At 30.2% G+C, this 27841-nt stretch overlaps 1 protein-coding gene across 3 annotated transcripts; it reads left to right on the top strand.

Annotated features, from left to right (window-relative positions):
- The first annotated feature begins 1882 nt into the window (after nt 1-1882).
- LOC107442446 (pancreas transcription factor 1 subunit alpha) lies at nt 1883-27181 on the top strand. Of its 3 annotated transcripts, none has more exons than XM_016056021.4 (3): nt 1883-2208; nt 18050-18499; nt 26869-27181. In XM_016056021.4, the coding sequence occupies exons 2-3, from the start codon at nt 18106-18108 to the stop codon at nt 27027-27029; spliced, it is 555 nt and encodes a 184-aa protein (XP_015911507.1). In that variant the 5' UTR covers nt 1883-2208; nt 18050-18105; the 3' UTR covers nt 27030-27181. The 3 variants fall into 3 exon arrangements, with proteins under 3 accessions (XP_015911507.1, XP_015911506.1, XP_071034266.1); XM_016056020.4 differs by having other exon boundaries at nt 1883-2237; XM_071178165.2 differs by lacking the exon at nt 1883-2208 and adding an exon at nt 8502-8688.
- Nucleotides 27182-27841: the final 660 nt, after the last annotated feature.

Genomic DNA, 27841 nt, shown 5'->3' with positions numbered 1-27841 from the left:
ATTGAAATGTACAGGTTTAGAATTTTCTGCAGCGAAAAGTTTTCGGAACTTCAGTATTCAAAGAATTATACAAAAGCTAGACGTTAAGAACGTATCCAATGACCGAGCAAAGCGAGCATTGGATTGCGAAGCAATCCGAAAAGAACTGAGGAAAGCAGTTCCGGGGGTTGACTAGCGCCAGCGAGCAGGGGGCGAAGCCTCCTAGTGATTAAATATTTATAAATAAATCTTCAGGTTTAATATAAGCTAATTTTTCATTCAAAACCATTTTGAACACAGGTATGAATTAATTTATCGAGCCAAGATCGGTACCTTAAATTAGTGTTTCGAAAGTCACTTTTAGTCACTACATTTTTTATAAAAAAAGTAGTCGTAGTTAACTAAGTTTTGTAGCAACAAAGTAGTTGTAGTTGACTACAAAAATAATGTAGTTTTTCCGACCACTGCATCTTAACATAACGGATCATCCGGTCGATAAAATCGATAGTTAATAAGGCGCAATTTTTCTCCCCATAGAAAAGATTATCAAAATCAATAAAAAAATTCTCAATTTTCCAGCAGTATATTTTTTTAAATATTAAAAAAATTGATTACAAACGCTTTTCACCAAATTTTTTGTCGTATTGACACTGTTTTCAGAATTGAAATGAAGGGTGGAGCTTAAAAAATGGAGCCTAACTGTTTACAATGGCATATTATTCGATATTTCGGCAGTATACGTCATAATGTGAAAATAAATTAAACTTTTTGTTTCTTAACCAATTATTACGGTTCGCATAGAACCATATTCGCCTTGATTATGAAAGACGGAAAAAGATTTTAATAAATTTTTTAAATTTGCCAATTTTATCTTAGAAGCATTATTGAACTTGAAACTCTTTGAATTATTTAACTAATTACTTCAAAATAAAAACATTGATTTCCGACAGCGACATTTAGTCCTTTTTAAAGAGTTGTTTTAAGCTGCAAGAATGTAGTTACGTTTGGCAGTATGGGGCGAAAAAAAAAAAAAACTTACAGCCTTTGATACCCTGAGCCATTGCGGCTCATAAAATTTTCCTCCGCCTCGACGGAAAATTTTATGAGCCCCGATGGCTCAGATGATAGAGCGTTTGCTTTCCAATGAGGTGAACCGGGTTCGATCCCGGCAATGGCTGGTCGATACGAATTCCGCATTCGGTTTGCACCGACCACAGTGCTAATATGAAATATACTAAGTGGTGGACGGATCTTGGGTTAGAGTCAACTTGCCGTCATGCTAACCGTGGAGGGTTCTCGTGGTTTTCCATTCCATGTAACGCAAATGCAGGTTAGTTCTATCCAAAAGTCCTCCAAGATGGCAAATTTCTCCCAATGCCTGATCACGGCGTTTCCTTGTTGTCTGGTTTGGGTTCAAAATTACAAAGCTACGGAGTTGAACATTAGTACTCGTAAGCCCCCCCCCCCAAAAAAAAAAAAATTGGAGTCGGCTGTTCAACGACAGTTATAATGAAAAATAGAAAAGTAATGTTGTTTATTAAAAAAAGTAAAAGTAATATTTCTTCTCATTTGCAAGGTTCGTATGGAGAATAGACAAATGTACTTTAACCTAAATCCCGAATTTTGGTTATTCTGAAAAAGGACATTACATGATAACCCTCGTGTCGCCTTTAAAAGTTTGACTGAAATTTCATTTTATTTTCCGTTACAAGCCTTTTTCCACTGTTGGATATGATATCTGATATGACACCTGCGTCATCCATTGCTACCTGTATCACTTCTTATGACACCTGCTGTTCTCTCTCTCTTCCCTCCCCCTCCTTTCCACCACCACTTCAGAAGAGGGCGGGGGGACAGATAATGGGATAATAAGTGACACACTTATTGTGTTCTATTCATAATCTCCGCAGCTGCTGCTTTCTCCCCTCCAAAAGAGCACTTCAGACTGAAGTAAATAAACAAGAGTTGTTAACAAAAATATTAATTTGTGGTCACTATCTTTAAGAGGACAAAATTTTTGAATTGTTTTTTCTCTTCTTTTTTGACTTGTTTTATTCACAGTTATTTGACGATAACTATAAAATGATATTCGGAAACACACACTGGAACCTAAAAACTGGAATCTAAACTGGAATCGTCTGTGAATTCAAAAAATTTTCCTGCGATTTTCAAAGTAATCTGTTTAGCTACATGACTCGACTGCTAATGATCCTCTACAGCTAAAATTTGGTATGCTGCTTAAATTCACTTGAATATTGGTAAATAGTTTGTTTTTTCTTCCCGAAAAAATGTTTTAAAAAAAAATCTCCAAAATTCTACATCATTAACTAATCTGCCAGAAAACTAATCTGCTTTTTAACTCACTAATCTGCTTTTTAACTCACTAATCTGCTAATCTCTAACTAATCTGCTTTTTAACTCACTTAAGCTTTCTAAAAAGAGCAGTTATTGACAGGATTTATTTAGGATTTTATTTAGGATTTTTTTATGTTGGCGTGCAAGACATCATAGTACAAATTTGAGTTCGAAAGAAAGCTAAAAATTCTTTGCATTGCTTTTAAAACATGCTTGTATTTCTGTATATCTACAATGCCTTAGTCGTGATGGTTCAGAGGATAGAGAGTTCGCCTTAAAATGACGTGAACGGGGCTCGAATACCCAGCGATAGTGGGTCGATTCGAACTTGCAACGACCGCAGTGCTGCCGTGAAACATCCTCAGGGGTGGACGGATCATGGGTTAGAGTCTCCTTGCCGTGGGAAGTAATCATAGTTTTCCTCTTCACGTAACGCAAATGCGGAATAGTTCCATCGAACAACTTCATTCTCAGAAAATATTTGCCTCAAAATTGAATTGAATCAGCTTCACTCACAATTGATTGAAGTGATCAAAACAAATAAAATTGAATGCGAAAAATAACTCAAGTAAATGAAGAAAGAATTATTATTTTAATGTTATCGTGATTATATTCTGTGAATTGGAGCAAAAAGGAAGCAGTTTTTATTAAAAAAAAGAGAAAAATTCTCAACTGCATTGTTTAAAATATCATAGACTTACTTAGTTCGAAAATTTTCGATCATTTAAGTTATTACTTTTGTTTAATTTCTTATTTATTTAATATTTATCTATTTGAGCAATTGTTTTTAACAAGATAGAATGAGATAAAACGAAGAAATGACTGAAAATAAAATAAAATAAAAAATAATAATAAAATTAATTAAGTATCGTCCATCTTTCTTGATACGCGAGCGGATAAAATTTGATCGTTTTCATTCCACAAACACAATATTATTTTCTTAGTATTTGTTCAATGTTCTTTTAAACAGGACTCGAAATGAACAGGGAATGAAATGAGACAAAACTCAGTTGTTGCCCCCGTTCTTGTTTTGAACAGTGTCGCGAAACAATATAACTCAATATGATAGTGACATTAAAAAAAAAATAAAAATTTCTCATTTTATAACCGTCGTGGAGCAGCCGACCCAATTTTGGGTTTACAATTACTAATGCTCAGTTCCGTAGTCATGTCATTTTATACAGAATCCAGAAGACAAGGGAACTCCTGGATCGAATATTGGGAGAAATCGGCCTTCGTAAAAGACTTTTTGATGGAACTAACCCGCATTTGCATTACATGGAGAGAAAAACCACGAAAACCTCCCATGGTTAGCCTAACGGCAAGGGGACTCTAACCCATGATCTGTCTACCTCTGCGGATATTTTGAGTCAGCACTGCAGTTTTATAGTAATGACATGCCTCGAACGAAGTTGCATGCAATACTTTTATATTTAGACATACATGTAATGGGCTTTAATTCAGAAGATTTTTTATATACTTCCTACGTGTATTTATTTTCAAGGTATTGCATTACGATATCAACCCAGGACAATACAGGAGCCAATACAGGACCAATACAGGATGTCAATACAGGAGCGTAAGCAAGCGCAAACAGTCGCGGTCAAAACAATACAGCTGTATCACCTCAAGTAGTTAAGATTTTACATAGAGTGCATCTAATGATTCAACCAGGGACTGTATTTTATGTGCAGTTCAAAGCAAAGGACATCATGTTTTTGCTTTTCATTGAAATAATTAAGTATAATCTGTCAATGGAAATAATTTCCCTAATGGCTCTACGAGATTTCAAATAGAGCTACTTCTTATTTCCATAGCAGCCTCAGTATCATTCTATGGACAAACATTACAAATGTTTCAATTTTTAAAAACTATTAATTGAATAATATTAAAAGAAAAAGAAGAAAAAAAAGTACAATGGGGCGAAACCCGCAATCAGTGTTTAATAGTGTTCAGGCCCACGTGGGCGACACGCTTCGTGACATGGTGTGCGCGTGCGTCACGGTGTTACCAATTAATGTTCAGTGCAGCGGAAAGAACACATCCCCCCCCTTGTGTTTTATATTCTTTTGCTCCCTACCGCGTGCGGAACTAATCGATTGTCATACATTTCCCATTTACTGCTCAGGTCACGTGATCCTGTTTGCGCCCTTACCCCCCACCTCAACATTCATACCCTGTATTTTTAATCATACATTGTGAACAGTGATACAGAAGTTTGAAGATGGGGTGCTTATATGCATTTATAATTCTGTGTTTTTCACCTGGGGTCATTTATCCCTTCTTTGCTAAAAGTAAAAATAAAAACTTTCAAAATCTATCATGTGAAAAGACGATGAATTTTTATTTATTAATTTTTTTTTTAAAACAAAAACCCCCACTTGAAACGCGTTTAACCTATTGTGCTACAGATAAGGAATGACCCCTCTTCCTATAATTTCCCGCTTGAACTGACAAAAATAAATAAATAAAATAGTGGGTTGCATTTAAAAAGATGGGTAACCACGTTGAATGAACCGCTTAGTTGAAACTATATAGTCTAATTCTTAAACGGAAACTTGATTCAATTTCATAGGATGGCAATCAATCCTTTCAAGATTCATTACTCAAACATATTTTCCAGAGAATGCTGCCGTTTAAAAATTGCGTAAAGGGGATTTACTTATTTTTTTGTGACAGGGTGGCATGATAACAAAATCCTCTTTTAAAAAAAAAAAAGTAAAAGTAGATCGCTGGGAAATATTTCTCGAAGAGTTTCAAAAACTGAATGAAACCGTAAATTTTGTTCTGTTACATATTTTATTTGAATTTAATCAGGGGAAAAGAAAACTCACTTTTATCACTATTTGAAATATTTTAATTATAAAATAACGTTGTTCCCCCTATGTTTTCTAGGTAATCATATTTCGGCTGTGAGTACTAAAGACATTCGCGAGGAAACGATTCAGAAAATCGGTTGTTTCATTCATACCACCTATATTGTACTAACCTTTGGAAAAAAAAAAGAATAATAACATTTGAACTAGTATTACACTTACAGTATTATCTATAAAAATAAAATGGAGTGTGTGTTACCGTTTCTTCTGAAGTTTGGACAGCGCTTACGAGGAGCAAATTTATCTTTCGATCCTAAAATTCATTTTAAATTTCCAATCAGTTCGTTCGGTAGAAAATAATTTTTTCGTGGGGTTTAAACTGGTCATTGAGAAAACTCAGACCTGCAAACGATTTTCTTTCTTTTAAATATTTTACATCAGTGCTTATTACTCGCTCTTAGAGATCTCATTGAAAAAAAAGTTTTTTCGCACATTCTTTAATATTTAATAATTTTTTTAATAAGTCAGATCAACTCAATTATCAGCATGAACATGATAACATCTTCGGATGACGTCGCTAAATTATTATAAAGTTATTTAAAACCAAGTGTTTATTTTATTTATAGTTATCTTTTAGAATGTTAATCTATAAAATTACATAGCTTAAAATCAACAGTAATTGAAGTAAGGAAAGAATAAATCATGTACTGAAAGGCAAAATGAATGGAGAAATAGATTAAATCCGTATAGGAGAAACGCAAAAAATTGTCATAGTATGAGGCTTCATTTTGGTAATGCGTCTAAATTAAAATAAAATAAATAAGCTGTGTTCTAAAAAAAAAAATGTGGAGGAATGGTACTCATTCGCTTAAAAGAAATGTAAAAAGTCAAACTATTATTGATACCAATGATGCTTAATTAATTTTGGTAATAAATATTAATCGAAATGAAAAATAAATGCTATGTACTATAAAGTAAGAGTATTAGAGAAATCCCATTTAAACGTTTAGAGAAAACATAAAAAAAATTCGCCTTTTTATATTCCATAATAATTTAAAATTAAGGGTATTTGAAATAAATAAATAAAAAAATAATGTACTGAAAAGCAAAATTAATGAAGAAATAGTACTAAACCGTTTAGGATAGGTGTACACAACCTATGGCCTGTGGGCCACATGCGACCCGCCGACTGTTACATACATACATATATATATATATATATATATATATATATATATATATGTGTGTGTGTGTGTGTGTGTGTGCGTGTTTTTAGTTTTAAATAAATTCAAATAATTAAAAGTATTTAATTTTTTTCAAATGTGATAAGTTCATACTGATAGAAACATTTGGTGCTTAGATTAAAAATTATCATATTTGCCGCTGACATGACATATGCGTGCGGCCCTTCATTAATCTACGTGCTGTGCAAGTGGACCTTCGCTCAAAAACGATGTGCACCCCTAGTTTAGGAGAAGATAAAAAAAATCACTATACTATCATAAAATCAAATGATGCTAGATTAATTGGTATAAGATTCTAATTCTATTTCATAACCATTGTTGAACAGCCGACAAAATGTTGAATTTACGACTACTGATGTTCAACTCAGTAGTTTTGAACCCAATCCACAAGACAAGGAAATTCCTGGATCAAGTTTCGGAAAAAAATTTGACTTCGAGGAGGACTTTTTGAGGCAACTAACCAGCATTTACTTTACATTTAGAGGAAAAGCACGAAAACCTCCCACGGTTAGCCTGACAGCAAAGAGACTTTAACCCGTGATCCGTCTACCACTGAGGATATTTTACGTCAGCATTGCGTTTGGTGAGGGCCGGGTTTGTATCGACCAGCCATCGCTGGGATTCGAACCCGGTTTGCCTCATTGGATCTTCACGTTCTAGGACTCAACCCTGTCGATTCAAGGGAGTGACCTCAAGAATGATAATTTATTAGTGCCGACGATATTTTAAACTACGAAATCAAACACAAAGACTTGCTTTCTCCCAATAAATACTTTTTTTTTGTCACCCTTTTGAGTTTTTTTCTCTCAAAATATAGGGGTAACCACAATCTAGGAAATAGGTCCCAATAGTTTGGGTCGAAGATGAGTCCTAAGTTTGGACCCCTTTGTTAAATTTACTTTTTACGTGTTTCGCCATATCTAGAGAATTTTTTAAGGGAATTAAAAATATTTTACATACAACTTTAATTATATGCACATTTTTAAAAATTCTCTATATTTACACAGGGTATATCTTATGATAAATAAACATTTTAATAAAAAGTGACCCGTGTCCAGTTTATAACAATTGGCCTAACTATTACAATGGCATAAATAACAACAATGGCAAATGGCATACCATGGCATACTTTTACAATGGCATATTTTTGTTTAATAACAATTTTGTTTAATAATTATGTTGTATAACAATTGAGCCATATCCTTGAAATTTGAAAATAGCATAAATGAATTAATCAATCCCTTTTTTTTATTTTTAAATGATCTATAATGTTTAAATATGTCTGAAGATGTTTTTTTTTTTGTTGATATATTGCATGAAATGTTTAATGGAATATTCCAGATATTTACCTAATTAATTTTAATGTAATGATATAAGAACTACTCCGAAAAAGCGGTAACGTAATTCCATTTAGATTTTAGTTGATGTGTTCTATTTATTTACCATTTCAATTTTTAAAAAATTACTTTTTCGTCATTTCAGATTAAAATAACATTTTTTTGAATTATGTTATATATTCATTGAAAAAAAAAAAATGTCTTAGCACCCTTATATAAATGGGGAAATAACACCTAAAAAATTAAAAAGTGGAGTTAAGATGGTATTTTGCGATTGCAATTAGTAATTGAAAAATTTATACACTTTTTATTTGAAGTGAATATAGGGGTGAAACAAAAAATCTCTATTCTTGATATTCTTATTTCCAAGCTAGCGTGCAATGCTAATTTCAGAGCTGTGAAATAGCAAGAAATTGACGAAATTTTATATTACTCACTTCAAAACAAACAAAATACTAACATTTATCACATTGCACTAATGAAACCACTTATTCTCATACTTTTCTCTCACCAACTTTGGGGCAACTTGCAAATTATTGTTATAGAATAACTTTAATGATCCAATTACTTCACTTGAGTTACAACTTTATGACTTGATTTAAGGAATAAAAGAGAAGAAAAAACGACAGCGATTTCTGTCATTTTCCAAGCTCAGAAAGAGATCTTATTTTATTTGCCAGCAAGCCCAGTGATAAGGACTCATAACTAATATTTAATTTCTTTATTCCTGTATTTTTTTACCATTTACATTAAATGTCAATAAAGGATCCTTTCTGGAGTGAGGGACAGGAGAGGTGGATCATTAGGAGCTTCTAGTAGGCGGAGTCACGCATGCGCTCTTAGTGGTGATAGGCGGTCCTTCGGGAAAAGGGGAGATATTTCCAAAATTTTGATTCAGTGAGCCTAATTGAATTGAACCGCACCACTTCTGCTTAACTGGATTACCTTCTATAAAAGGTACGTATTCGTTTTATAGCCTCATTAAACAGTCTCATTTTTGTGAAAATCGAATGAAACAAAAACGATGATTTTTTATCTATCTGTTACTTCACTTAGTTGAATAATGATTCAAAGATGCACGTATTGATAACATATAAATTTAAAATAGAAGGAAAAGAAATAGCGATATATATTCCATCTTTTCTATTCCATATCAAAGTTTGAAAGGTCGCCTATAAAGTTTCGCGTTCTTTTTGTTCCAATGTGGCTGTAATGCTAGTGCAATTTTAACCTCTTAATTAGAATTTTAGGCGTCACATCAAAAAATTTTAGTAAATAGGCATAAAAAGTCATAATTATCACTCATACCTTACAGAAATAGCACAATAAAAAAAAATTGAGCATTTTCTCTTTGAAACCAAATCTTTTGACTATTTTTGGAAGGGGGGGGGAAATAATAAAACGGAATTTGGAAAAATAATAAAACGTCGACTGTAAAGAAAGAGAAATGCTGCTCTCTTTTTTGCTAATGAGAAACGAACTTAGTAAATGAATGTTCCTGACAGGGATGGGACGGTTGATGTGGACAAAATTTAATATAGCTCTCGTCTCTACTCACAAATAAAGAAAGTGCAACAACATTTATTTAAAAAAAAACAATAATGAACCCTTATTGACTTCATTATGAGCTATGTTTTGTACAGCATAATTTTCAGAAGACAAAATTTACACCAGGAAAAATGAGTGATGAAAAAAAAAATTGCCCGAAAAGAATATTTAAAAAAAGAGAGATTATAATGCAGGACGGACACACAAAGCAGTGTTAGTTAAATTTTAATAACTATGCGAAATTAATTTCACGACCCATTTGAAAAAATTATCTACAGTCATACCGCGCTATAGTGAACACGGTATAAACGGATATAATGAACAAAACGTTCACTCCCGTGATAAAGTTATTTTTTGCGGATTTATAATGAACCTAAAAAAAAAGAGAGGATTGTATGAACAATGTCTTCGACTGATTTTTTTTCCTTCGTTTTCTGGTCATTTTGAAATTTTTACTTTTATATTTAGAATACATATACCGATTTTTTAAGACCATCTCTAGAGTGGAATGTAGACGTAAGCATTTTTTCTTGTTTACTTCTTTTATCTCAGTTTCCCATCCTTAAATAAAGGCCCTCCCTCCAAGGGCGCCGGCAAAATAATATAAAAGGGGGTGCAACCCTCTAACAAACTACCCTCCCCTCCCCCCGAAAAAATATTAAAATATTCTGCTATGACATTTTGTTTTGTTATTACATATACTTTCATCTGTTCATTTTTTCAAGATACATTTCTTCATTCTAGCAATATATTTAAAAAAAAAGAACGAATTTCTTGTACTTACAAATTTTGCCCAGAGGCAATCGCGCTGGCATAGCTACTGACTTTGAAGCACAAATAACTACAAACAGTAGTTTCGAATACTAACGTGTTTGTGCAAGCTTAACATCGGTATTTATTGTGTTGATGAAGTTTTACAGTTGCGAGAAGTCAGCTTGTGTTATACACCTTTGTTAAACTGAATAACTAATAGAAAATATAATATTATTTACATTTTATTAAATGAAATTTAAAAATATAGCTCAGATATCTGAAAATATAGAATATAGTATAAAAATATAGCTCAATAATATAAAAATATAGCTCAGAATTCATTGAAAAAGTTAAAAACAGATTTGGACAGCAAACAAGACGATTACAATTCTTGTTTGATTAAACAATTTTTTAATTGTTATGTTTCAATAATTACTTAATTATTTGTTTTTCCATAAAAATATCTTTAATAAAAAAAATTTTATAACAAAATTTTTCTGTATCTCTTTAATTGTTTTTAAAAAAAAAAGCCAGGGGGGTGCAAGTGCACCCCCTTGCACCCCGCTGCCGGCGCCCTTGCATCCCTCCCTTTTTTGTACCCAAGACGAAGAGACATAAAAAATAAAATTTAACACATTTTTTGTGACTGTTTTTTCAGTCATTTTTGTGTTTCATTTTATGGTGTCATTTATTTAAATAATGTTTAATAAAAAGTTCAGAACCATTATTTAAAATTGTTTGCAGTAGGGATAGAGTGAACTCCCCGTTATAGTGGACAGACATTTCGGTTCACTATAGCGGGGTTAGACTGTATACATATTTTTTAATTATGTATCTTCTGTAATTGTATTATCATAATGAATGTACAATAGTTTCTCAAAGGCTTCATTCTTGTTTTAAGTTAAAATCATTAAAGAATTGTTCAATTTTCAGGCAATTTTTAAAATTTCATTTGATTATTTTAACTCAATACGATAGTGTAACTATTGCCATTAAGAAAGATTGTAATGAAGACCCTATTTAATGAAGACTAACTAATGTCATTAAGAACATGAATTCCTTAAGACTCCTTATAATTTAATTAAAATCTATTGTAATGTTTTTTCACGAACTTTTAATTTCTGCATCCTAATTAACTTTTAAAATAAAATCTAGCTCTGTTTGTATTTTTCTGCCATCTTTTGCAGTGTTTTTCTTTTCTGCCTTTATTTACATGTGAGAATACCAAATTCTTAGACACCATGCAGTCTGTTTTATATACGCAATGGATGCGATCATAGTAACCCTCAAAAACCGTCGGATATAAGTCGCAGAGGTCACATGTGACTTCACAAATGAGTCTCCGTGGCAGTCGCTAATTTGGTGTTATCTGGAAGACAGTAGTTGGGTTGATTACCGAATATTTAGCTAACAATAAGTGTTTCAATTGCAAATTTCATTTTGTTGATGTATTTATACAGTTTGTATTTTTTTTTTCTTAAGGAAGAACTCAGCTACTAATACATAATGCTAACAAATTTTATTTTTTAAATTTTTTTAAACTTAATATCCGGCCTTTAAGTATTAAATTATTTTATCAAAAAAAGTTGTGAGTGTTTTCATATCACTGTTAGTGATATTCACTAACTTGAGTTTTTGTTGGTGGGTGTTTATCTTTAATAATATATTTGTTTTTAAAGATGCTTTTAAAAATAATAATTTGAACAGCTTTATTATTTTATTTATAAATTAGAACATTTTGTGTGCAATTTTTAAAGAAAAGTATAATTTATTTCTTTTATTTATTATTAAAATGAAAGAAAATGTACAACATTATGCGTTCAATTGTGTTTTATGAACTAAGTAATTCTTTTTCCGCTATTTTCAAATTTTATAAAGAAAAAAAAAATTAAAATATTTCCCTATTTCTCCTGGTTTCAAAGTGTTTCTTTTTTAATTTAATCAGTGAAACTGAAATCTTAAATAGCAGTCATTTCATATATTTTTCACGTATATTGATACCCTTTAATTAAAATAAAAGGCTCATTAAAGATATATTCAGTTATAAAATTAATATAATTTAATTAAATCAAAAATTATTTTGCATTTAATATTTAAAACAAAATTATGCAATATATTTAAAACTTATTTTGGTTTTATGCACTTACAATTTAATTGCTCTGTCATTTAAAATATATCAAGTGAATTGATTATAAATGTAGATGCTTAGTAATCATGGAATTATTCAGTCTTTTTTAAAATCAGATCAATTCAATTATTCGGCTTTCTAGCCGAATACCGAATATTCGTTGCAAATCTAAATTTTGAATTCTAATTTTAAAAGCATTTTGCGCTAACTTGAACGTATTTGAAGAATTATTGTAAAGAATTTAACTTCTAAAATTATTATTGTTATTTACTTTTAATTATTTTAAATGTTTCTACCCATATTTATTGCTTAATCATACAAGTTATACTTACTGGAACATTAATAAATATTATGATTCAGAATAAAAAAATTATAAAATACGAATAAATTTCAGTAAGAAATGAGTAATTATTAAGCACTTCCATATCTTACTTTCGCAGAAATAGCTCGTAAAAAGATTATTGAATAATGATTTGTGCTTCCAGAGGCCGATCCGGCTTAAAATTATGCCTAAGAGATTTCTATAAATATATGCTAAGTATAGTTCACTTTTAAAAATCAGCAGTGTTTAAATACTGTCTATAATGAACATGGTTTTATATGGAACTCCCGGATATAGTGAACGAAATGTTAACTCCAGTGCCTTTGCACTCATCATAATGTTATTTTTATGTGGATAGAGTGAGCCATCAAAAAAGAAGAGTATGAACTTTTGGACTCTCTTTTTTCTTTCTACATTTTTTTTTTTGTAATTTTGAAACATAAAATACAAACACCGATTTCCATCTATTGAGTGGCCTTGCTTATTCTATCTCAGTTTTCCCATCCCTCAATAAAGGCCTCCATTCTCTGTACGCAAGACAAAGAATCATAAAAAATAAAAGTGAGCACATTTTTTTGTGATTGTTTCTTAATCATTTCTTTTTACGGCTCATTTATTTAAATAATGTGTCATAAAAGGGAGCAGTTCTGAAAAATGAGTTAAAATTGTTTGCAGTACGAATAGAGTAAACTTCCGGTTATAGTGAACAGAAATTTCGGTTCCTTGAAGGTTCACTATAGCGGGGTTTGACTGCACACTAAAAATGTATTTTTTTGTAATAATACTCGATACACAACTTTGTGTAGTGAGAATGATTATTTTTCATTTTTGACTACACATGGCTTTAGTTTATTTATTAAGTTTTCCTCTAAAATATTAAAAAATGCAATTGCAGAGGTGAATGAAATTCATCGTCCAATAGTGTTTCGCTCAGAAATGAATTCACAATCAACACATAGTCATTATCTCGTCATCAGCTGCTACTATTATATCCGTAAATCTTTTCGGTGTTTATTTCTCTAATTTAATAATTTTAATTATTTTTTTAGTTTCAATTTTTATAACTTTTATTTTCTTTTCCCTCTCTTTTCTCTTTTTTTTTATTTCTTTCCTCCTTTTCTTTGTATTTCTATTTTATATTATGGGTTTCATGTACCGGCAGCATACGTAAATAAAACTTAATAAATCTTAAAATTTTAAATTTTCTATGAATTTTTTTCTTTTCCTTCATCCCCAATGGCCTCTCTCCCCCCTCCCCTCTCTCTATCTATTTATGTATATAATAATAACAACAATAACAATAATAATAATCATATATATATATATATATATATATATATATATATATATATATATATATATATATATATATATATATATATATATATATATATATATATATATATATATATATATATATATATATATATATATATATATATATATATATATATATATATATATATATATATATATATATATATATATATATATATATATATATATATATATATATATATATATATATATATATATATATATATATATATATCAATTTGCGTGCTTTAGTGAATCACATGTGTATTCTAATAGTAGGCTTTATTGAATGGGTCACTCTCAGAAAAAAAAAAAAACAAGAATTTGTAACACCTAATATTTATTAAAAAAATTTAATACTTTAAAATTAATATAAATGATATTGATATTGTAAATTTAACCATTATAATAATTTTGAAAGTACATAGATTACAACTGCTATTTCAAAATCAGGATTTTGAATTGAGAAAACTTAAATTTCCTAACTGTTTAAAAATGAATGAATTTTTTTAAAAAAAGGAAACCTAAAATATTGAAGAAATGTGCAAATAAATTAATTATTTTACAAACTCAAACAATATAAATCAGAACTTAAAAACCATGTATATAACAGTGTTTGTTAAAATTGATAATAAGAGTGCATTATTATAGAAATGAAGAAAAAAAATTTTTTTTTTAAAAAATGTGATCACTATAAAGTAACATTGACAAAGCAATCGATAATAAAACACTCAAAAAGTATTTAAAAACAAAAGAACTTTTAAGCAATGAAACAATTAAATTTAATAAAACTCGAGTTTGAATAAAAACAAAATTTGCACCCACCCCTTTAATATGTCATTACTTCTTTCTTGCATCAGCGAACACGAACAATTTATTCAGAAAAAAAAACGTAACTGGCAAAATCACCACCACGAAAACTCACCACCATCAAAAAATTTGCCAACTTTGCCAAAATTTGCCAACTTTGCCATCGCCCTTTTCACCAAATAATTAAACAAAAAAAAAAAAAAACAAAAAAAAGAAAGAAAGAAAATGCTGAAGCTAGAACTGACTTGAGTCTTGTTTTAAAATCGTTTGCTTTTTTTTCTATGAAATATCAATTAGATGTTTCTTTTGTTAGTAATTTTATTTTATCGTATTGACTATCTTCCTTCTCACTTTTGCAAATTTTAAAATTAAATTTGTAATTTTGCACAAATTGCTAAATGAATCTGAAACTTGTATAATGTATCAAATCTAATAGTATCTGAATACAATATGCACCTTAGTGCAAAATGCATAATATTTTGAAATTTAAAATTTATAAATATTTTTTCTGTGTACTGCAAACATAATCAATACTAGTCCAAATATACGCAAAATAGAATAAAGCATTTTACTTAAAATTAAAAGATTATAAAACGATTGCAAAATTGCTTAGTTTATGAAATTGTTCACACAAAAGTTGTGCTATTTTTCTATCTCTGCAATAATATTTTTGAATAAAACAAATCATATCAGGACTGCTATGTAAGATTTGAAATTTTTAACATGTATATTAGAGAAATTGTAAGCATGTACTACATCTATATTAAATACAGATGGAAAACTACTTTGAACTATTTAGCAACTAACCAAATAGTAATTTTCAACGAATGTGTTTGAAAAATATTAAAAAAATTATTAAAGCACGCTTTACTGTCTTCTCCCCTTTAGGTTTTTTATGCATATTAATAACATGAAAAGTTTGTTTGCGTGTGTATCCCACTCCATTTGTGCTAAAATTTGGGCAACAAGTAAAATGAAGAATTTTTAACTCCTGATACTGAAAGTATGATTAAAAAACATACCTACCAACTTTTAATCCTTTCGAGGATGATTTTCCCCAGTGGTAGTAAGATGGAATTCAAATTACATTTTTAGGCAGAAACGTAAGCTGTATTTTGAAAAAGCATATGCGGAGTATTACATTTTAATATATATGTTTATTTTTTTTAAAAATAGTGGTAGTCAAAGAGATTAAGTTTATAAATGCAAATAATATAGTGAAAGCATTCATATTATTACCACTTTAAATATAGAAATAAGAGTTTACGCCAAATGCATAAAAGTTGGCAGGTATGAAAATATAATATGTAGTTACAAAAAATGTGTTTTATTTTTTATAACTCTTCGCCTTGCGTACAAAAAAATTTAGGGATAGCCTTTATTGACTGAGATAGAAGAAGTAAACATGAAAAAATGCTTATTGTTACATTCCATGACATAGATGGTTTTAAAAATCGATAAGTGTATTATATGTAGAAATTTCAAAAATGACTAGAAAATGAATGAAAAAAATACTATCCAATTTACTCTCTTCTTTTGATATTCCGCAAAAAATAACATTCCATATGTATAGCAAGGCTCGAACATTTCGATTACTCTTTCACTATAAACCATGTTGACTGTATATAATATATTCTAGGTAGTTTATCATTAGTCATTGTTTTAAATTAAACTATAGAAGATTTCTAATTAGATAATAATAGAACTCTAATGAATAAGAAGAAAAAAATGAGTCTTTCTTTGATTGCCAATTGCACTTCCGAAAGGGGATTCCGGAAAATTTTTTGATTGTGGTAAATGTTGACTATTACGGAATCGAATATATTTGCATTATGTCAAATGAATTAGTTCATTCTTACTTTTGGGATAAACTTCTAAAAACGTGTTTCGCTTAATCTAATAATGTAAAGATACCGGGAAGATCAACGAATAATAAAATAAATATGAAATTGGAATTATTTCAGCTTGTCAGAATGTGCATTTCCATTTTGTACGCGATTTCGTAGCGTTAACAAATACTAATTTAGTGATAACTTTTTTTCCTCCCCGTAGGAAGAACGCTCGCTTTTAATATAAATGAAATTATAGATTAATATTTTTAATTCCTTTAACTTCTTCATACTTTAATCTCTCACCTAACATTTTTTCTACCCCTTTAATAGAAGGCCTAAAGTTGAAGAATTTGTTTTTTTAAATGTATAAATAAATAAAACGAAAAATGGAAGCAAATAACTAAAAATGCAAGAGATCCCTATATATTTCGAACAGTTAACGGACACAAATATCAAAATGAAGAATGAATTTCCGGTCCTCATGGTTTAATATTAATACTGTCCATATTATTAGATTCTAGGTGAATAATCCGGTTTTTACGTGACTGTTTTCACTCGTTCGTGTAGCAACGGGTTAACATTGTCATGCGTTAAGAATAAATACTAATAGGAAGTATATTGTTTATTTGTACCTCGTCCCGCCCTATTCAGGGCACACGAGAGTAGAACAAACATTCTACAGACAAAACATACATAAAACATAGGTAAAACACATAAAATAACAACATATAAAATTTTTAAGGTAAGAATAAAAAATTATAAAAGTAGAAAGCATTCAAACACTTAAGAAAAACAAAAGGGAAATTTAGAAAGGAAAAGAAAAATTCTAGACTATAATGGAGAATTATTATTATTTTTTTTTTTTTTTAAATAAAAGTTTTTTTTTTTTTTTTTAAATATAATTTTTCGAATATGAAATTCGTCAAAAGCCTAAAATTGAATTCAAAACAAGAAAGTCTATTAGTTTAAAAAAAGATGGAGAGAAATATTTTACTAAGATAGAGAAATTATAATAATTGTCATTTATTTATTTTTCTTTTTAATGAAGGAGTAAGAGCAAATAAGTTTTTTTTTTTCTTTTGAAAAAGAAGGAAGTGTCAAAGGAAAAGAAAAAAAATAAAAATATAAAAATAAAATTAAAGAAAAAGAAAGAGAAAAAGGAAATTAAATTTTAAATTATTATTATTAGTTATTTTTTTTTCTTTAGTTGAAAATTTTGAAAAAGAATGTTTAAATATACAAGCGAACCTATGACTCTCTCCCGAATGACATAAATAGAAAAGTATTGCATATATAAACGCGTGCAAATCATGTCATTATTAAAACTTTACAGTTCAATCTCATTAGTATACTAATATAATGCTTGATATATAATAAATGCTCTACATTTATATCGTCTCATTTAATTTATTGATGCACTAAATCCATTCGAGTCTGTATCATTTAAGATTTTGCGTAGAGTGAGTCTAATAATATGAAGTGCATATTATGAAGGTCGGAGAAATTTTTAACCGCATTATAATAGTACAAGGATATTGTGGTTTCAACGCTGAGCAATAATGTGTTCTTTTCTTTTACAGTATTAAAGTTTTTTTTAAATGATTTCAGGTGTTTCGTAAAGTGGGTCAGACCCACAAATACCGGCGGTCACCATCGGGATCCTAATGGATAATTTGGACCTGGTCAATCGCCAGTTCCTCCAGCATTTGGAACGGGGTTTCGATTCGCCGCCTCCCTACGCCGATCAGGAGAATGTCGGGGGTCGGCAGCAGAGGAGACGTCGCAAGTGCGTCCAACAACAAGTCCAACAGAGGCAGGCCGCAAATCTTCGAGAGAGACGCCGCATGCAATCCATAAACGACGCCTTCGAAGGACTGAGGGCGCACATACCTACCCTACCTTACGAGAAACGACTCTCCAAGGTGGACACACTCAGACTGGCCATTGGATACATAGGGTTTCTAAGTGAACTAGTCAATTCTGGAAGGCACCCTGCCGATCCACTACAGAGCCAAGTAGCTGAACAGCCTAAAAAAGTCATCATACAATGCCACAGGGGTCAGTATATTAGAAGAATTTTCTTTTTCTTTTTTTTAAAAAAAGCAATAATATTTGAAAAATGATGCTTGTTTCATTTTTTTTACTCTCCTACACGTAAGTTATGACGCCATCTCCATACACGGCAACCTCATCTATTTTTCGAGTGAGCGACAAAAAAATGGTATCGAAGCGAGGTAGCAAAGGCTTTTCAAGCGTGTGAGCTGTCATAAGCGTGATAGCTTTCAAACTTCTGAATGAAAATTCCTTTTTCGTGTGAGCAACGAGAAGCTGAAGCAAACTACGAGCTTAACATTGAAAAGGTTAAAAGCGCTCATATCAACAAATAAAGTGTTCTGTACTATGTTTTAATGATACTTATGCAGCTTCGACCCTAATAAGTGCATTCCTTGTTAATTTAATAACTTCTTAATATGGTATTTTGACAGCTTTTCAATAATAGTTCAAAGTTCAGAAATTCATAATTGTGTTTTTTACGAAGTTGAGAAAGTAATTTACTTTAAAAGTAATAATTGTTTTTTATTGCATTCGTTCCAATTTAATTTTTTTTTTTGTTCTAACAACTTATTATTGACTAAATATTTAAATTCTAAAGAGGAATAAATTTGAAAAATTTTAATTTCAAATGGGTTTAACTTTGTAGCAAGCGAAGCGAGCATGGATTGCTGAGCAGACGATATAAGTTTACCTAGTCACTAGAAGAAGGGGTGGAGCCTACTACTCATATATAAATGCATAGTAGACGTTTCTCAAAGGATAGAACAATCTATCTTATTATATAAAACGCTAATACGTACGTATGTATCAATAAAACCGATGATATTCTCAACAACTGAAATTTAGAATAGTGTGATTAAGAAAAATATGTGAACTGTTTGGAATTTCAAATTAATATTGAAATGCACAGGTTTAGAATTTTCTACAGTGAAAAGTTTTCGGAACTTCAGTGTTCAAAAAAGTATACAAAAGCTAGACGTTAAGAACGTAGCCAATGAGCGAGCAAAGCGAGCATCGGAGTGCGAAGCAATCCGAAATGAACTGCGAAAGCAGTTTCGGGGTTGGGGAGCGCCAGCGAGCAGGGGGCGAAGCCTCCTAGTAATATAAAAAACAGCTAATTTTGAAAAATACTTGTACTTTCCACGTGTTACCGCTGAAGTGTAAAAAGCAGTCTTTCTACACTGTAAAAAATGTTCGCGTATCTGACACCAAAAATGGTGTCAACTACCTAACAAAGTGGTGTTCCAATCAGTGGCGTGGGCGACAACCCCCCCCCCCGAAATTAAATATTACTTGAATAATGAACTATTGTACGGTAAATAGGATGTACATATAAGAAAGTTATTTTTTGTAATTTAAACTTTTAGAATATATATATATATATATATATATATATATATATATATATATATATATATATATATATATATATATATATATATATATATATATATATATATATATATATATATATATATATATATATATATATATATATATATATATATATATATATATATATACTTTATTACGTGAAAGAGATATGACCGATAACTCCCTCGAACATATATTAAAACTGCGCCACTGGTGCAGCTATAACAGGTGTTTCATTGCATCCATAGTTTCTGCCAAGAACCTGACGCACGTTCTTTTACTCTAATCGGTATAACCACCACGATTGTTGTAGCACTAAAAATTTATAGGTACAGTAAACTATGATGCGTAACGAAATCAGTGAAGTTATTAGTTTTATTTATTTATTTATTATTATTTTTTGAGACAGTATTAACATTAGTAAGTCGCATGGATTCTTATAAGTATGCCAATCAAGCACAGAGAGAATGTTAAGAATTCTTAACAAAGCACAGATGCGGTTAGAAACTATAAAATTATTTAATACAATTTACAGAGACTTGAAAATTAAAATAAAAGTATCCTCATTACACAACTAAAAGCATACAGGAATGATTTATTTCGAGAAAAAAAAAGAAGAACTTTTAACAGCTAACTTTGCAGACGATGCCTAGAAAACATGAAAGTTTTCAGAAGGGAAAATATTTAACGTATGGTGTGAAGGCACGTGAACTTAGTGCAAACTTTTTTTGTATTTTATTTACATACACCATTTAAATGGGATATGAAAAGTATTATATTAAAAAAAAAAGTATTTTTTCACATAATTTTTAGGTTTGCTTAACATCATATTCGGAGAGACACAGTATAACAATTATCTAGAGCAGATTAACTAGGGTATAAGTGCCAAAAAATTCCTTAGATAATCTACAGATTACCTACTTAGGCACTCGTTAAAGTGAAAATAAGAGATTTTGAACTTAAATTTTTCGCTAATCAAAATCAAGTGAATTCATTGATTGAATTTATCTGTTTAAGAATAAAAGTGTTTCCGCAAGATTAATGTTTGCGGAACTTCATTTATCATACGGGACTGGAACATCGAATGAGCAGCACTATTCAGTATCTAAACTAAGCTTTAACGAGACATCAAAACATGTTTGATATTAAAACCGATGCTTTTTTTTTCACCTCCTTATTTGCAAGATTTCTACCCCGTTTTCGATTTCTTTCACGTGCGAGACTTTCTTCATTTTCGATTAATGATCTCGTTTGTTATTTTTATATGTGTTTTACCTTCATTTTCGACAAGGATTTTATTAAGAACGAACTGTGTGTTTCCATTGCCCACATTAGAAATAATTAGAATAGAAATGTAATTTTAATTTAAAATCAGAAAGAAAAAATATTGAGTCTATTATTTACCTCCTGTTGAAGTATAAAGAAATAAAATAAAAAATATAAAAAAAAAATTGCGCAATAATATTTTATAAACGAAATACAGTCAAACCCCGTTATAGTGAACATGGTTTACAGTGAACTCCCGGATAGAGTGAACAACCGAAATTTAGGAGTCTTGAAAGTTCGCTATAGCGGGATTTGACTGAATATAGAAAATAACATTTTTAAGAACTTTCACTCAATTTCAGTGGAACAAATTGTTCTATGAAAATAGTCTTTACTTATGTCACCATGAAATTTTAAAATTGAAATAGCAAACAACATCTAGAATCGTTTACTCAAAACATTACTTTTGAATTTTTAACCCACATTTACAGTAACGTTTGTACAAAATATTAAATTAAATAATCAATTTATAAGTCAATTTATTTTTTAGCAATAGTTGCGCTCCATGTAAACACTCATTTTAACGTATTTTTTTTACAGTAAAAATATAATTTTTCCGTACACGAAGACGAATTAAAACCCTCAAAATTCCAAAAGGTGAAAATTGTGCTTTCGGGTTCCCATTTTATCTGCCTCTGCTGTAATCGATGAAAGGTCCGTGAGTAGATAGGAAGTGGTGGGAAAAATTCCAGGTGTCTGCTGCTGCGTCATCCTCGCTTTCCCATTGGTCCACCCCATCAATCGAAGATACGAATGCTCTGCCTAAGTTTTTAAGTGTTTATATTAACAAATATATACTATATATATATATATTAATATACTTACAAAAAGTAAACACAACTCCTTATTCAGAGTATAAAAATAAAATTATTTTTCTCTCCGTCTAATCTCATCATTTGCATTTTACAGGCTATATATTATGTCTACGCACTACTCTAAGATTCTATGTAAAATTATAATTACTCAGGTGATACAGCGCTTTATTGTTTTTGCGCGACTTGTTTGCGTTAGTCAATCAATGGGTTAACATTGTGATGCAATAACGATAAATACACATGGGAAGTCTATAAAAAACCCATGACATGTGTGTTTAAATAGAAAAATATTGACTCGTGCCAATCATGTCATTATTAAAACACTATAAGTGCGTCTGATAATTAGATGTATTATTATTATAATGTACTCATATAATAATTACTCTATATTTATATAACATATTGTTGAATTTATATTTTAGTCTCATTTAAGCAATTGATACACGAGCGTTAACAAGTGATTCAGCCGCGCAAACACAATAAATGGTGATAATTAAGATTTTGCATAGAATCTTAGAGTTAATGTGGTCATCATTTGTATTTCAGCTTAGAAACAGCGACTATTGATATTTTCAGTTTCTGAAATAGTGAGAAAAAAAAATGATCCTTCATAATAAAATTTAAAAAAAAAAAAAAACAGTAATAAGGTTCGGTATCACACCATCATCAGTATGATGATTGGCGAAACAGAAGTCATGTGACACTCATTGAAATGCGATTGGGTTGAAGAAGACCTCCCATACCCACACACGTGACCTATCTAATCTTTATCAGCAAAATGGCGTAAAGTTAAGCTAAGTTTCTGTCCATATGTAAGTTCGAATGTTATTTAACGATGAGTTAAGGAAGCACAAGTGCTGTATCGAATGATTTGAAATATCTCGTATACTTCTTTCACTTAACTTAGATTATATTATTTAATACCTATTACTAGTTAACAGCCTCCCTATATACATCCTCTTTCAAAATTTCGATCGCTCATCAAATACTTCATCCACTCAAATACATTTCCTTTTAAACTTATAGTCACTTGCATGTTAGTACAGTTTTTTTTTCAAATATTAATTCATTCATTAAATTTAATTTCAATTTTATATGGGAGAAAAATTTTAATTATTTAATCAAAAGTAACTAAAATAAAAATTTTCTTTGTTCAAAATAGGAATTGACTTAAATTTTTTTTTTTAATTCATTACTTGTTTGCTTATGCGTTTTATTGTAACCGTATTTTGTGTACCTGGCAACTTCGATGCATAATTAGTTTGTTTGGCTTCTTGCCTGTCTTTGTGTTAAGTCTCTGAGTAAATGTACAGTAAAAGAATGGAAATATTTAAGAAAGAACATAGAATGTGTCACTTAAGAGAATGGATACTTGACGGGCTTAGCTTACTCGAAATAGAATGGAAGGAACAGTCGATAACGTGAACAAATCCCACGTTTCAAGAACCCATGAGGATAGAGACACTACACAGGTACTCCATTGGCAGTTATTTCAAAAATATGTCACTATTAGAATTTTTTTGTTTCTACTGGTCAAAGTATTTATGAATAATAAGAGAGTTACTCATCATTTTGTAGCTAAATGTAATCCTTTTTGGAATGCTGAAAAATTGAGTATCTTTAAATTCAATTCACGGCTAATCTCTTAACCTTCCGTTAGTCGCGCGCACCTCACAGGTGCATCCCTACTGCACTTCCACCTCCTTTGCCGTCAATAGATTTTTCCGGGGGTCCAGCCTAATGTTATCTTCCTAACTTTGGATTACTCAAATGTCCGTGTAAAACCGACCTTAGAACATGTCGATGGACAGCTCAAATCACCCCTCTGGTGCAGCGCGACCATTGACGCAAGTATTATGAATATAATATTTTTATGAATTAAATATATATATTTTATTTCATTTTCTGTCCTTCTCAACGTAACAGGTATAAATGGTCAAGTTATATACACAGAAAATGGTTATGGAGTAAAAAACCGCAGAACCTTCTTGCGTCAATTGGTTGAACATCTTTTGATGGAGGAAGAGATCCGACGCGGGAGCAAGAAAAATTTATCTTCGGTACTTCGCTAAAAAAGTTTTTTGATATTTATCTCTCTAAAGAGTCTTAAATTGGTAACAATTAACTATTTAAACTAGACTAAATTTCATTTGGCTTTCAAAAAATCAGAAACACCTCATAGGTGCAACGCGATTAACCATGTCGGAAACAAGTGCGCGACTAACGGAAGGTTAATCGTATGTCCGAATCGATCGAATTTATTTATTTTTCTTCTGTATAAAACTATTTGAATAAAACGTTATTTAATTATTGTTAAATAAATAATTATAACACTCTGTGAAAACTGTTTTGTTGAATTCGTCAAACAGTTTTTTAAAAAAAATGTGAGAGCAAAAGTTTTAAGTATCCAAATTTTCTTTTCCATGCTTTCTTAAATTGCAAATAATTATCTCATTGTTACTCATATTCTTCAGAATTATAGGGAGCTCTAAAATTCTAACTTCTTCTAATTATTGTTAAAAATAAATGTCTACTTCGAAATTGCATATTTCTGTTTTTTTTCTCCCGTTAGGACTTCTAAAATTCAGGAAATCCAAATTTTCTTTCGAATTAATGCTTATTTCCAAATTCCGTAATCTGTATATTTTTTTATTTATTTTTTTTTATTAGTGTTTGAAATTTTACGGAATAATTTGTGAATCCAATGTTGATTTTTTTTTTTTTTTGTCTAAAATATTTAAAGCTCTGGTATGAATCATTTATTCTCTTTCTTATTCCGAATTATAAGGAAATTCTAAATAAATTGAGTAAACGTATGAAATGGCAAATCAAAGATCTAGACATATATATAATAAATCATTTTGCATCACAAAATGTATCTGATATTCATCCGCATTCAGTTGTTGTTTAATTTCGGCCAGTAGCGTAGTTTTGGGGGACAAAACTCCCTCCGAAATTATACATTATCTGATTAATGAGCTATGTACGGTAAAGTAGTTTTAAAAGTATTTTCACTATTTATTTTTTGTAGTTTATAGTAGTACGCTTGGAGAAAATAATATATATCAGAAGAACGCCATCGTCTCCTACTTCTCGGTTTTTCATAAGAAGTCTGTGCTCCACACTATTTAAAAAGTGAACCAGCTGCATATATGGCAACGTTACTTTCAAAAAGTAACGAGTAAAAGTACAAGTATTTTAAAAAAATGTAACGAGTAAAAAGTAAAAAGTTCTTATTTTAAAAAGTAACGAGTGAAAATTACAAGTAAAAGTACAAGTTCTAAACAAAAAAAGTAACGATTCTAGGAAGTACATTTCTAGGAAATCGAAAATTCAAAGTAATCTAAAATTTTATTGAATAATATTCTTATGTTCTTCAATGTTTTTGCAAAATTGGTTTTATTTATTTAATTATTTTTAATTTTGAAAGTTACGGACATTAATTTATTTTTAAATTCGGAGGAATATTATAATATAATTTTATGATATAATCGTATAATATAATTTTAAAATCAAATATAATTTTAATATCAAGATTTTAATGAATTTGCACGAAAAAGAAATTTTATCTATTGATTTTAATTTTTAGTTTATTACTTTTATTTATTTAAATTGCCATTGATTTAAAATTGTTTTACTCTATAGAAACGCGTTTTAAAAGCACAAACATAAACAAAGCAAACACGGGGTTTCAGATAGCTTTGTGATCTTTGAGCTAGTAAAAAATAATTGAATGTGCAGTATAAGTTGAAACAGAGCAGTCTACAGTTTTATTTGTAACAATGGTTAATGCTGAAGTCATGCGAGAAAATCATTTTCCGAACATTTCTGCCAAACGGAATAATTAAAATTTGCAAACGAATTTTAGTATCAGCGGCTAAATTAATACCTTCGAGTTTTCAAGAGTTAAAATAGTAATTATAATAGTTTTCAGTAGCACAAATAGTTCCGAAGTTCTTAGAGATTTGACTGGGCGTTGTTTGACTAGGTCGGGCATAAACATAATTTTAGTAAAAAATGTACTAGGTAAAAATGTATTTAGTAAAAAATGTATTAAGACAAAAATGTGTTATTAGTGAGTTCAAAAAGAAAATTGAAAAACGTAATAACAAAATCCAACATTTTTTATTTAAAATGTATTAAACAGAAACATAAAACTCGAAAATGAATAAAATGAATGAAAATAACTTCCTAATTAATATTTTTATTCATTTAGCAAAATAATTGTATTTTGACAGCATTTTTTTTTAAATTTTTTTTTTAGAAAGCTCACCGAGCTTTAGAAAAAAGTAACGATTTCATTCGCCATTTCCGTTACAAATACTTGTACTTCTTCGCAAAAAAAGTAACGAAAGTACAAGTAAAAGTACTAAATTTAAAAAGTAACGAAATACAAGTAAAAGTGCGTACTTTTTTCTTGTACCGGCGGTACAAGCAACGAAAGTAAAAGTACTGCCATATATGACCAGCTGTGCCCAAATTCTATTTTAAGAGTAATTTATCATATATTTGTGAATTAAATCTGTGGCTGTTGTCAAGTAAATAAGACCATCAATAAGACCATCAACATTTGCTACTACTTTTTTTTATTTTTGCTACATTTTCTATAAAATGGCCCCTTCGTAAACTGGTTTTACTTCCTAGTGGTCAGATCGGACTATCTCTATAAGAAACCTTCAGTTGCGTAGGATAGATAAATCCCTTCCAAACATACATTAAAAGTGCGAAACTGGTTTTGGTCATGTTGAGTTAAAATACCTTATTGGTTCCACTGTGGGTGTCACCCTCATTGGCTCGGTATATGTATCGAAGAATAATTCCAGAAAACCTGATTATTTATGCAACAAATATTTGCAGGCACTGGTTATGTACCACTGGCTGGTCACTCCCTCTCATGGTCCAGTGAGAAAGCAGGTGCCCCAAACGGCAGCGTCATGGTAGCTAAAGTCTGGACACCCGAAGACCCACGAAGGAACAAATCATCCGAAAATAGTTCTTCCTCTCTCGGCTCCACATAGTCTCTCATTCCTCCTCCAAACACTCTTGTTGTACATTTGTTCATAAACTTGTCTTTCATAACTACTCATCCAGGGTTGAATGGATAAAAAAGTGTTCATAAAAAGGACTTTGCATTGTATAGAAAATAAATTGTGTATTTATTTGCTTGTAATTTTCTCTTTCTTTTTGTTTCAAAACATTATCACATGTTTTATGTATATGGAACTGATTTGGCATGTCTGCATCCCTCGCCAAACCACTCTAATATTCTATATGTAATTATAATTACTCAGGTGATACTCTATACAGCTTTTAATCGGATTGCATTTGTTGACGCTCCTCTATCAATGGGTTAACATCATGTCATGCAATGCGTTAAAAATAAATACACATATGGGAAGTCTATAAAAAATCTCCTGAATAAAAATCCATGTCTAAATATAAACTCGTATTGCATATAAACTCGTGCCAATCATGTCATTGTTTAAAAAACAACAGTGCGTCTCATATTTTTTTTCCAGTTGTTATAATATACTAATGTAATGCTCGATATAATAAATATTCTATATTTATACACTATATCGTTCAATTTATCGAATCGTCAAATTTATATTATGTATCGTATAATCTAACCCATTTATGCACTAGCGTAAACAAGTGCAAACATTCACATAAAAACACTAAAGCTGTATCACGTGATAATGAAGATTTTACATAGAATCTTAGAATGCGTCCAATAATTTGGCCAGAGATTGTATACAGTGTCGTTATTTTTGGCTGAATGATTTAAAATCTCGAAATACTTGAAATTCTATTTATTTACTCCTTTAGG

Source organism: Parasteatoda tepidariorum, chromosome 1, assembly GCF_982258835.1.
Source record: "Parasteatoda tepidariorum strain Cologne lab strain chromosome 1, Ptep-v5.0, whole genome shotgun sequence".
Taxonomy (NCBI): Eukaryota; Metazoa; Arthropoda; class Arachnida; order Araneae; family Theridiidae; genus Parasteatoda; species Parasteatoda tepidariorum.
The sequence above is the reverse complement of the archived record's forward strand: the minus strand, read 5'-3'. Positions and strand labels throughout refer to the sequence as shown.